Here is a 14165-nt window from a genome sequence, read left to right on the forward strand (position 1 = left end):
TTCATTCTTGAAAAGATCTTCTGCCTTTTTGGTGATTAGATGAACTGTTTTTGCACAGCTGTCTTGAACTGCAGGTGATGCATTCGATGTGCAATACCTGTGAGTTGTCTTAGATGCAACGCGATGGTGCCTTTAGGGTAAGACCAATGACAGCTTTATACCTTTTTTCCCCCAGAGAATACAGGCTTTAATGGGAAAAAAGGTCACGGTTTGACTCATACTGTTCAGTCATAGCACATGAATGTGTGCTCAGTAAAAATGCACACACATGCTTACTGCTGTTCCTGTCTGTGCACAGTAAGAAGCCTTTCTAATCTATAAACTCCCCTTAAGTCAGAGTGTCTACACGATGCATGTGACAGGAGTTCTCTAGCTCACCTGCGGCAAGGACACAACCTACGGCCACTAAAACAAACATATGGATCAATCACCTTGTTTCGTCTTTCTCTGTCTAGTGAGCCTTCTTGTTGTTTTACCATCTTAAAATGAAGCATCACAACTGAAATAAGTGGCTAATTAGCAACTTTCTACATAGGCAGCAACAACACTTAAAAAAATCTCTTCAAATGAAGCACACAAGAAAATTGACTTCAAATTCATTTCAACAGTGTGGTAAGCATTCTGCAAATTCCATGATGCTCTAAAGTACCGTAAAAATAAAAATAAAATTGGGTAAAATAGTCTAATTTAAATTTTAATGTTTTTAAATAAATAGACTTATATAATTACCATTCAAAAGTTTGAGCTCTGAAAGATTTTTTAAAAAGGATGCATTAAATTGGTCAAAAGTGAGATTAAAGACATATATAATGTTACAAAAGATAAAAGAAATGCTGTTCTTTTGAACGTCCTATTCATCAAAGAATCCTGAAAAATATATCACAGTTTCCACAAAAATATTCAGCAGCACAACTGTTTTCAACATAGATAATAGAAAAGAAATAAAGAAATGTTTCTTAAGCAGCAAATCAGCATATTAGAATGATTTCTGAAGAATCATGTGGCACTGAAGACTGCTTAATTCAGCCTTGTCATCATCACAGGAATAAATTCAATTTTAAAACTGCAATAATATTTCCCAGCATTACTGTTTTTAATGTATTTTTAAATCTTGATAAATGGAGTCTTAGTGAGCATAAGAGCAATTTTTCAAAAACATGAATAAATAAAAGAAAATATTTCTAACATTTATAATTTAGTATTTCGCAACACAGGACATGGTAACTATACCCAAATATATTTATAATCAACATTTCTCTGCTGTATGGATAGGATTTTTCCCCCACTAAGCTTGTCACAGTGAATTATGGGATTGCCTTCATGAAGGATACATACTGCTTCTGTTCAAATGTTAACTTGTGAGGCATAAAAATACTGCCTTACTTCTAGCACAGATCTTGTGTCAGGAGTTACTTAAAATGCTGTAAATGTAGGCAGCTCACCAGAGCCCCTTTTTTAATCTATCAATCCATCTACTCACTGTCATTCCAGCATTGACACTCTCTGCCTCTGATCCGCTCTGTCTCTGTGGTGGGAACCAGCAGCTGGGCTCTTGGGAATCTAAATGCCTTACTCCTGATCTGATCCTGCTAGACACCCACCACATCATCTCCTCTCAGAGATGCAGATCTCTGCATGGTTACGTGCCTCTCAAGTTACGTAACTTGCACTAAAAACAAACGTTGCTAGGCCTCTTTTTGATGTCTTTCCATGCCCTACTAACTAGTTCAGGTCAGAAGGCTTGTATCCAGAGAGGATACTCAAACTCTGAGGACAAGAACATGACATTCAGATTTAAACATGAGTGAAGTAGGAGATAGTTGAGAGTAGTTGGTGGAGATGTAACTCGGTTCCTAAGAGCTTGCTGCAGCATCAGGCAGCTTAATAAAAAAATTATGAAGAAATAAAAGGAAGACAATGAACTACAGAATAAAATGAGGACAAACAATATATATATATCTGAGCTAGACTCTGTGTTAGAGTTTAATTCAATATTTTTTTCTTTTTCTTCATATTAAAAATGTATGCAGATGTACTATCTCTGTTTTCAGCCTCAGGCTATTTCTCTTGTTCAAATATTTGTATTATAAATACGTGCTGAGAATTATTTAGTTGCTTACAGATTTCTAATAAATTGCAATGCAGCAGTATCTCCTGAAAATGAATACATAAATTGATCAACCAGTTTAAAGGGGTCATCTTGAGTGATCAAGGAAGGAAGTAGAACAGATACTAATATCCCTAAACTGCTGATCTGCATATATATTAACATTCACATGTGATGTTTTTATCAACTATTTGAACTCTCATTCTGACGGCACCCATTCACCGCAGAGGATCCATTGGAGAGCAAGTGATGCAATGCTAAACTTCTTCAAATCTGTTCCAATGAAGAAACAAACTCTCCTTTCCATCTTGGATGACCAGATCGTGCAAAATTTTTAGCAAATTTTACAGTGTTCATAACCCATTTTACTTCTGTAATGTGATTTGAAAAATTTGAGAAAAAATATTATGTAATTTAAAATAAATATTTCAAATATAGATTACAAAGGCACATTCATTTTGTTTAGAATGACGTGCACCCAGTAATTATTCAGAGTTAGACCAGGGCCACGTACACATTTCACTGCAGATTATTTTAGAGATTTGCAAAGAAGCCAACTACATTGGACCAACTACATTGCATTGAACATCAAACTTGCAAAAAGTGGTGTTTCTCTTTTCAAAGAGGCCCTTTACAATGTAGTCTGAATGGAACAGCAGCAAAAAGGGTCAGGGAGTATTAAAAAAATTAAATTATGGTTTTGGCGCAAAAATCCTTGACTAACATTCTGAGCGGTCAGTTACCAAAGAGCAAACAAACTACTGAGCTGAAATGTCAAATACTGGTAACCAACTCACTCATCAGCCACTAGAAATTTCCCAAATGATAATATTAGTATGGTGGCTAAGGCATGAAAGGTCTTTGAGCTACCTGGTGGAGAAAGACAATTCAATTCAAGCAAAATGAGAATTTTCACTTCCCCTCTGAATAACGGATCTACAAGAGCTGAATTCAGGCAGTTCCTCTAATTCCTTCAAAGCCTGAACTGGTCTTCCTGCTGTTGCCGTGGTTATAGATGGCCACAGTGTGATTATGCATCGAGAACCGAAAGCTTAAGTGTGCTCACATTGTGCCATGGATGCTGAAGAGCGGTTGCCATGGAGACATGGAGACTACATATGTTTAATTAATTTCAACGCATATCGCATGATGTGGGCTTTGAATGTCAAGGCTCAATTATCCATAAATAGCAGGTTCAGTTCTGCCAGGTTTGGGCTTTTAGACTAGCAACAGTGAAACAGATCTAGAATCTTCCAGCCTGAGTGATCAGAACGGCAGCTTTATATAACCTTCAGTTACTATAGTTAGCTAAAACAAAACTGAAACTAAAATTCCATTAAATGTTACAATAAAAAAAGTTAACCAAAATAATTTAAACATTAAAAAAAAAAGTTTTATTTTAGTTCGTTGGAAGTGCAACATTTCTCAGTGTAATAACTTGATGTACTAAAATAACTCAAACACAAACACACACACACACACACACACATATATATATTATTGAATAACTACCAGCACCAACATCCTCATTTGACCTCCTAATAAACTAGAGATGATAAATAACATCTAGTTGCCAGGGGTGACAGAAGTGACAGAGGTGACAGGTCCAGTGAATAATTCCTCCAGGCCAAGCCAATCAGAGTTTGATTAATGAGACTGAAATGATGGGATGGTGTGAGATCTGTGTCACATGTTGCTATGGTAATAGAACGATGGGCATCTGCTGTATAAACTCACCAGTAACATGTCTGTCTTACACTCCTTCATCACACGTAAATATTGTGAGACAGAGAAATACTAATGGCCACTTACATGTGTTTTCATTACAAATACACTCACACGCATTAATTGAATGCAGCACATTAATGCTGGGTGTTTCCCAGCATTCCTGCAAATGCACACCTCTACGCCAAGCTTTCATAATCACAGAAATCATTAGAAATATTACACTGGCTGCCAGGATGTAAAATGGCAGTTAGCAGACACTTTACACAAACAGGGTACTTTGGTGTCCCATTCATTTTTTTTTTTTTTTTTTTTTTTTTTAGCATTACATATTACAAGGATATAATAAGATGTAAAAAATAAAAGTTTAATAAATAATGGCTAAATTATAAAATAACTTAAATTACTAGCAGAGGATGTTTTTAAGGACGTCAAACGTCTGTACCCCATCTACCATCTACAAATAACATCCTAATTTGATATAATCTTTTGAAATGGCATTTAAAGTGATTCTGTGTAGTACTACTTTTAATTATAAACACATTTTCACTTATGAAACTATTTTTAATTATCAACACATTTATAATAATTTTCTCCCTTAAAAATAAAATCCATAAAATTGTGACACCCAAGGAAAAAAAAAAAGCTCATAAAATATTTAGTTAAAATCTGAAGATCATTAAGCATTTATATACATATATATTTTAGTTCCCTATGTGTGGAAAGAGTCAGTAGCAAGAAATCAACCAATTCACATCAATCCTGAAAGCCAACACAATTCAGTTAATTTCTGCTGAATTCTATTTCTCCAAATATATTGCTCTTCCAGATATTTTCAAGAGAACCTCGATGCAGTTAGGGTTTTCCTGCATCTTATTCAAAAGCTGTCTATATTCTACAAGATGCTTGGAAATTGCCAGCAACAGGAGAGAGCAAACAATTGTAATGGATTCTATATTGAGCTTGCATCTTAGCCTTGCTGTCCTTCAAAATGTAATATATATGAGATGAGAACAACATAATGGCCTCTGTTTCTCTCTCTGGAACTCTCCATGGTGCTGATACAGAAGTAAACATGCATTAAAAGCCTGCTACATACAGAATACTCCACTAAAATGCAGAATAGGATAGTTTAAAACAGGTACACAGGGTGTAGTACCTTTTTGGACCAAGATAAAACAAAAAAACAAAAAAACAAGCCCATTCTGACCTTTGGGTACAAACAACCAATTTGTCATTTTTTACTTAAATTACTCCTACAGTCAAACTCATCTCAACAGTCTGCCCTTTCAGCATTTTGCTCTACCTTGTGTGAGTGATTTTGCTGTGCAATCTATCTGTATTTTCTGGGTCTCTGCAGCCTGCAGTGAGTGTGACAGCAAGCAACTTTTCTCAACGAGACACTGAGGACCATTGGCCTTTACTGTGTGACGCCATGTAGGCCTAGAGAGGGAGAAATTGAGTAGCAGGAGGTGCTTAAAGGGGGGTCATGGCCCATCTAGAGGGATTCGTTTAATATGTTTGCAAAACTGCTGCCAGTTTCATCAATAAAGTGGTTGCGCTGGAGCAACATCTGCCTTAAACACAGATAACAGAAATAATCCCTTAAATACATAAAGGGATTTGCAAAGCCCTCTTAACATTCTGTGCATACAATGGCATTCAAACCTAGTGAATTAGAACAAGTTAATACATTTTCTTGGCTCTTTCTGTGGAAAAAAATGGCCCAAACTGACTGATTTACTGTGATACTATCAAGGAGAGAAAAATCCTTGTCCTAATTATTTCTTATGGTAAATATTATTTATTATTTATAAAAAGATACTCCTTTAAACATGAATAAATGCCACTGTTTGGAAGGTTTCTAAAGAACAGCACAGTTAAGCTACATTGCATTCATCAATAAACAATGGTGTTCACAGGTAAAGTCGCTTTACAATTACACTTAGCAAACTGTTTGTATAATTATTTGACTTTTTACATTTTACCATTTGACTTTTTACTTTTTACCATTAATTCTCAAGTGAGCAATCTGTAGCATTTTAAAAATCTAAATGAATTAATAATTGTATTTATCATTTAAATATAATGGAACACTCAATCAATGATCTTTTTTGTTATAATCTACTTAATTGAATTGTTTTTTATTGTTACTAAAAAATAAAATATAGGTGCTTGTCTTAGAGTCATCCTCTGATTCATCAGTGACTATTTAAATGAAGCTCCCAGCTATAAAATGGCTGGAAAGTGCCTTTTTTTCTAGATTATACTGCATTTCAAAGGGAAAAAACTTGGGTACTTTAGTGCAGTTCTAGGTCACAATCTTACTTTTCTCTCACAATGAATAGCTCCACTTAGGGCATTATTGCAAGTCCCTCAAATAGTCTTGCTGTCTTGCATTTGGCCTTGTTTTCTCAAAGCTTTGATAAAATAGTTTGATAGCGCTGGAGAAGCATTCAAATTTACTGGCAACACACACATAGACACACACAACAAACAGTTCAGAAAACTCTCCCTTGAGTCTGAGAATGCACACTTATGTTGTTTTCCCAATGAATTTCCTGAGTCAAAGCAAACATACCTCTTATATTTAATTAACATTTATAATACAGTTTTGCACAGGACTAGCATAGACTGTAAACAGACTCCATCACTGGGAGTGGCATCAGTTAATGGATGCCATTTTTTTTGGGGGGGGGGGGGGTGATGGACTGCTCTTTTCTAACTGCACTAGTCTTCTTTCCATAAGGATCGATTATCTTCCACCATCTCCTGCACTCCTACATACTCTTATTCCCTCACTACAAAAACAAACACAGACACACATGCAATGGCACAGGCCATTAGCAACAATCATGGCGGCTTGTTTGCAACTGAACCTGAAGGAACAAATGACAGAGCTTGGATCCTTAGAGTAGGTGAGGGCTTTACTTAAGATAAAACTGATGGGAGCAAATGTATCGTGAAAATAACAGAGGGCTCGATGAAGCATGAGGATACTCCTCATAATTAATGCCTTTGGCAAATAGGTACATAAAATCAAGCAAACGGCCATGCAACAACCAACTTATACAGACCAACATTAAGATAAAAATGGAGAAATGAGGCATACATTTCATGTTCTAGTACCAGAATTATCCTGTGCACAAAGCCCAGACCTCAACCCATAACACCTGTGAAATGAACTGAATTTTGCTCTTCAAAAATTACCAAGATATTTTAACCTCTTAAGCACAGGGCTATTTTGGGGATTTCCGCCTGGCATTTTTCCTACCCAAATTCAAAAGCTTCCCATACCCACATGCAGAGGTGTACATACAAAAGTTTGGTATCATTTTTACAGGAAATCCTTTGAAATTACATAAAACAGTGTTGAAATTGATAAAAAATGGTTTAATATGTTGTCTGTGTTATAATAAATGGGAAAAAAAAAGGCGCTTTTTGATTTTTTTTTTTATAAACTGAAGTTTGAAATTGTATAGCTCAGGTTCTGAGAGGTCCAGCATCCTGCAAACAATTGTATTTGTTTCCAGCACATGTCAGCTAATAGAGGAAAAAGGAAATTTGTTTCTATCATAATCTATGCAAAAGTTATTCTATTCCATCTAAAGGGAGGAATAATACCCTTTTTTGTATACATTTCCGCCGCCTACCCACATTTGAAGACTCCAAATACCCACATATAGTAGAATAGATGCAATATCTTTATATCTTTTTACAGAAAACCCTTTGAAGTGACATAAAAAGCTGCTGTTTGTGACAAATATTATTATTTGTGTTGTTTTTCACATGATGAACCACCTCAATACAAGGCGCTTTTTTTGTGTGTTCTAAACACTTTCTTTGAAAGTAGATAACTCAGGCCCTGTGTGCTCTAGCAAACTGCATTACTTTATAAAATATATCTGGTCTATCACAATCTAAAATAGAATCCACATTCTCCAGCTTTATATCATTTCATTCATGTGCATTCTGTATTGGTATACTGATTCAGAGCATCTGACCTCAGCAATCCTGTCTCACTTCAGCATCTTCAGCATCTTCAGCACCCTCTCTGTCTGTTTGGTCGCGAGCACATATATGTTCATCCACACAGCACTGTAATAATCCATGTGTATTTACTGTATATTTACTGAAATGCATCATGTACTGTACTTTTCTGTCAATAAACAGTTTATCAGATTGTCAACTGTGCTTTCACGTTTCAAAATAAAGATTCAAAGATAAAAAAAGTACCTAACACGCTTATAGCCTCACCAGACGCGCGTCCATTCCTCTCCACGGCGCCGGTGATCATCCATAACTTGTAATATGATTATTATAAATCGGTATTTTCCTAGAAGCATATGCGAAAGCTTTTCCGCGTGCGAGCCTTGTATATAATAAGCCGAAAACTACATATCCCAGGGTCCACCGCAGTCATCCCCGGCGGACATGGAAGGGGTCACTCACTGCCCCCACCCTTCCCCGCTGATGACGCAGAGGTGTCAAATTCCACAGCCCACTGCTGATTGACATCTGATCTGACTAATAGCGCTTCACAACCGAGCTCAGATTTATAGAACATAATTCCCTTCAACCCGAGATCGCATTTGATATAGGAAGCGCGTCTTTCGACGAACGTGCGCCTTTTTTTCCTTGATGCGCGTCTGGACAAAACGCTTTATATCTCACCGATGGAAGCACGCAGAAACGTAAAAATGGTCTTGTTTGAAAGAAGAGATTATAATCTAAAAGATAATATAGAGTATATAGATATTTGTGGCTGTTTGCGGATGACTGAAGCGGTGCTACGAGTATAAATAAAAATTTGCTCTGAGGTGAGAAATTTCACATCGCGCTTTTATTGAAGATCATTCGATCTGTGATTGTCACACAATAAAATGATTTACATCGTCGAATTTCTGAGAATGAGAGCTTTCTTGTGATATATGACTTGACTGTTTTGTGAAAAATATATAAAATACACATTCTTCGCAAAAATTATTCGCTATTGTTAGGCGGAAATTTGTGTGTGGGACAAATATATTTCTAAGCTTAATTTCACTACTTTATGAATCATAAAACCCAAATTAATGGTATTCTTTGTAAAGAAGACACTCTAAGCTTTCAAATGAGCCCATATATGGGCTGATACCATATAAGGAAGGCTTTGCAAATGAAACACGAACATTTTGTATGCTATTTTTGGACCCGGTACCGGGTCCGCAGAGTTTAAGTATTTTTGAAAGAAGTCTCTTTTGCACACCAACGCTGCATTTATTTGATCAAAACTACACAGACAGTAATATTTTAAAATATTTTAACAATTTAAACTGTTTTCTATTTTAATATATTTTAAAATATTTATTCATGTGATAGCAAAGCTGAATTTTCAGCAGACATTACTCTAGTTAACAGTGTCACATGATCCTACAGAAGAAACAAGAAAATCATGAAGCATTTATTTTAATCCATGCTCAAAATATGAATATAAATAATAAATATATAATGAATATAAAGTCCAAAAGAACAGCATTTATTCAAAACTGGTAACACCAAAATAGTATATATTCAGATTCTCAACCCAATAAATTCAGTCAGCCATAAGTAAATCAAAAATGCATATAAACCATAGTGCCACTCACCTCTCCCCAGCTTGTTTACATTCCACTCAATGCCATTTCACTGCCCTTCACCATTATTTGTGCATCATGTAACCGCTATGTCCTTCATAAACACATCTGAGCACAAATAATCTCAACCAGACACATTTAATACAAACTCTAGTTCAGACGGTTTGAAGAATTTGTCGATGTTCACAAAATCTCATTGATAACATGATATCAAAATAACGTGCATATCTACTATAATCCACTGTAACGTGTTCTTACCGATCCTTCTTTCAGATCCTGTGTGCGAAATTCACAGGAGGGGAATAAAAAGCAATTGGTCTTTCAGGAGGAGCCCAGTGCTACCGGACAGCCTGATTGTCTGGCAGTCAGGAAACTTGAGCTCTGGAGGCTGGCATGGGATGGCTGCCAACACCACCAGCAATTACCCAACAAACACTGCTTCCGGAAAGATGATGTCATGATTACAGTCGGCAAGCCTCTCTATCGTTTCAGTTTATATATTACTAAGTCGCAGTAAATTTCAACATAGTTTCAACAACAATTGTCTAACTACAGCCATGCTGTTCTGGACCTGTTTAAAAAGTTCACAGTTTTGTTTTTAACAATCTGTAACAGCCACTAATTTTAGAGTCCATTAAGAAGATCCTACTTGGCGCTACATCACCGTGATTCATGGTCATAACTGCTGACTTACCAAGTCATTGCGAGTCATTCACCTTCTAGGTAAACACAAACAAAAAGGCAATTAAAATGCAAATGATGGGGTAAGACTTCCCAGACTTTGTGCCTAAATTTCAGACTGAAGTTTGACAACTTTTGCATTTTAAACACACAAAATTATGTTTCTTGACAAGAGAGATACACTGTAAAATTTATTTATTTATTTATTTTTTAATTTATAAATAAAAACAAAGCTTACTTCAAACTTCAAAATCATTACTTCAAAATTTTATCATTTAATTCAATCTGCTACTCACCGTTTTTTGACTGGTTTGTGAAATTTACAAGCAATTTCTGAGTGAAAATTATTTCTGCACCAATTTTACATTGCAAAGATTCAAGAAAAAACACGAACGAATCAATTTGAATCAGGCTTCAGTATCCTGGTCTCAAAACAAAACCAGCAGGACTACGAGAGCAGATTCAGTTTCCTTTATCTCCCTCTAATCATTCCCAGACTCTTCAGGATGAGTCCTACTTCCATTCATTGTGACAGATAGACCTTGTTCCCCTCTTCATCACCGCTGGCGGACATAATTAAATTTGGAGGAGGGGAAGAGGTCTGTGACTTTGTGAAAGTCAATTTGGAACATGGTGTACGAATATTGAAAAGAGCTTTGATAGCAGTACATCTCATAAAAGGTAATGATAAAAATGCACAGTAATGGAATCACTGCTTAGATTCCTAAATCCACATCTGCAGGCCCTTTTGGTAACCATAGGAACCATGTGAGGTGGCATTGGCAACAAACATACAGCTGAGTCCTAATTTAGAAGGGAGGGAATACCATTCACCATTGGCAACAACCCACATGATGGCTCATTTTCACACCATAGGGAGGCTTTAAAGGGATAGTTCACCAAAAGATTGCATAATTCACTCAACTTCACATTGTTCCAAACCCATATGACCCAGGACGTCTGTCTCCCGGACAAATGTCTCCCGAATGAACATCACTTATGTTAAAGTTATCCTATGCCTTTCCAGACAGCAATTGATCTAACAGCTAATGAAGGGCAATATTTTCAGAAAAAAAAAGGGTTGTTCCTCACTAAACTATCGTGTGGTACCAGAAGACTTGCAATATAGTTCAAGAGTCATATGGACCAATTCTATGACTGTTTTTGCCCTTTCTGGAGCTTGGCAGACTGTAAATTGTAGTTATATGGACAATATCCTATTCTGAGGATCAATCAATCAATCAATCAATCAATCAATCAATCAATCAATCAAATCTAACAATCAATAATATACAGGGTTTAAAACAACATGAGATGTAGTAATGTGTGCCATCAGATATTTTGCATTTCTTTCATTTCATAAAATAATAATAATAAATAAATAAATAGGGATACAAGTGCAGCATAATTGATAAAGTGGGAAACTTATCAAGCATAATCAAGCAACATGTGTTCTTTCATTGCATTTCAGTATTACGTTGAAAAAAAGTGATTTTTTTTGAAGTTGTAAATGAAAAAAAAAAATTTTAGTTTTTCAGTTTTTCTACTGTTATACGCTATTTCTCTGTAATTGTTTGTGAAATTTTACTGAATGAGAAGTGTTTCCACAACAAATGTTCCTTTTATTTAAAATAAGAATAAAAAACTTAATAAAAATAATTAAGATCTTAATGAAATTAATAAAAATCTTATTTAAAGTAACAGCAATGACAACTGATCATAAAGTGTACCACTACACCTGTATACAACCTAAGTAAAAGTCATTAACAAATTCATACTTTTTTTTTTTTTTTTTTTTTTGCAGCTATTTGATGTGGCTTTGCCCAATTTCTGGAGTTTACTGGGTTTTTCCATCTAATAAAAAGTGAATAAATAATAACAACTTTCACGATACTGAAGATGTTTTATGGAAATCTTTTTTTTAAGTCATTTTAAATAGGATTCTATATTTGTGTACTTGTCTTAAACAACCCATTTATTCCATTAATTGACCTTGCCATGACCCGAAGGTTATGCTCTTCCTCATTTACCAGTCATTATATTCTCCTCACTACATACACACACACCTCCCTGGAGATAGATAGTGTCCTGCTTGTCCAATTAGAAATGGCTACCTTGCATCAATCACCCAGTCTTACACCTCCACCTCTCACCTTTGGCATGTGAGTCAATGGACGTGTGGAGAGGCAAATTGAGTCATTTTGTTTGCCTTCACTTGTGGCTTATGATCTGAAATAAGAAGACAATCTGATATAGATCATTAAAAAAAAATAAAAAATTAAATGATCAGTTTACGAGTATTTCCCTGTATAGCCACCTTAAAAAAGAAAAAAAAATAATTTAAAGCGCTTCTAATAGAAGATCTCATTCTAGGAGCTCTTCATATGCTGCTGAGAGAAGCATTTTGCGCATCAACACAGACACCGGGTTTTCGCTGAAAAATGCAATGTGACATCATTCTACGTGCATTCAAAAGATAAAATACAGGTATATTCATATATAAAGCCTACCTGAGTCAAAATGAGAGCTCAGCGCAAAACTAGGGTTGAAAAACGACGCAGACATGACCAGCAGTGTTACAGTGCCTGACATGCTGAAGATAACGTGAAGTCCAACAACGATGTCTCTGATGTTAAATAAAAGAGTTTATTTTCTGTTCGAACATGTCATTCCATCGCTCCTCCATGTTACAGAGTCAAAACGGGAATAGCCAGACAGATCCACTAGTTATGCAGTCCATTATCTTATGGATGTGTCTCACCGCAAGCCATTGCCGTGTTCGTGTGAATCTTCTCTGGTCATTCTCGTAGAGAGGGTCTCTGCGGTGGGTTCGGCTGCTTCTCTGCACCAAACGACGCGCGCGTCTTGTTTAGCATTCCTTGTGTTCCGACTGAAGAAGAAAAACCAAGGCAAATTCTGGCTTTGGTTTTAATTGCTTGATTTAAGCCCAAATGAAACTGTTAAAAAGCCCGATGGGAGCTGTTCAGTGCTGAACGCCATAGCGCCATCTTGCACATCGCGACTGATTCTGCTGGATCCGCTGAGGGGAGGAGATTGCGCCACAAGCGCAGCTGTGACTGACGCTAACACTCAACGTGCACGATAACGATAACAATCAAGTGACCAGAGACGATACGATACTTTTATGGTAGCTTCATTACAACTCGCGGAACTGTTTTATGGGTCACAACTTTAAAGTTGGTAAGAATCACGGGAAAACAGCTGGATTCTTTTATAATTGATAATTATCGATACTGTCGATTCTGAACGAACTCTGATTGGATGAACCATGTTTGAAGCTGACGTAAAATCACCAATAAACGCAGACAACCGTGACATTCATTGAGCTCTACAGGCATATTAATACGCCAAGTTGTTTTGTTACAAGGTAGTCCTCAAACTACAGTTAAACAATGAACAATATAACTTGGAGGAAGAATTGCTTATTTTGATTAATGTTTAAGAATAACAGAAACTAACTGTTTATTGAGTATTTGTGATTTTCTCTAATACTGTAGCATTTTTGTGTAATTCATAATTCAAAACAGTCTTGACTACATCAGTGATTGAACACAATAGGCTACAGATTTTTCACTAAAAATGTACTTAGGTAAGAGTAAAACTACCCATCTTTAAATATACTCCAAAAGTATTAGTTACCCAAAAAATTTACTCAAGTAAATGTAACTCGTTACTACCAACCTCTACCCAACTATTGTTTTAAAAATTGTACTAAGTAAAACTAATATGTTTTGTCAATTTGAATATATAATTATTTGTTCACGAAATGCGAAATGCTTCGTTTAGCCAATATATTCTGGAAGATATCATGAATATATTCAGGAAGAGATTTCAGTAAATTTTCTTTTATTAACTCAATAAATTAATTTCTTGATATGATAGTCATATGTACTATATAGACTTATAGGACACTTTTAATATGTCAAGTGAACCATGCTATGTTTGTAAAGAGGATAACAATTATTCTTTCAAAGCAGAGAAATGTTATATATAATTCTACATTGCTGAACATACTT

General features: G+C 35.7%; 1 protein-coding gene across 1 annotated transcript in view; it reads right to left on the reverse strand.

Moving 5' to 3' along the window:
• aatkb (apoptosis-associated tyrosine kinase b) overlaps positions 1–13180 on the reverse strand; it is a 45775-nt gene extending 32595 nt beyond the window's left edge. Inside the window, exon 1 of the mRNA XM_042767966.1 lies at positions 12639–13180. Within this exon, the coding sequence (XP_042623900.1) occupies positions 12639–12720 (82 nt within the window). The 5' untranslated portion in view covers positions 12721–13180. The remainder of the gene's footprint in view (positions 1–12638) is intronic.
• Between the last annotated feature and the right edge of the window lie 985 nt (positions 13181–14165).

This window comes from Cyprinus carpio, chromosome A12 (assembly GCF_018340385.1).
Source record: "Cyprinus carpio isolate SPL01 chromosome A12, ASM1834038v1, whole genome shotgun sequence".
In the NCBI taxonomy this organism is placed as follows: Eukaryota; Metazoa; Chordata; class Actinopteri; order Cypriniformes; family Cyprinidae; genus Cyprinus; species Cyprinus carpio.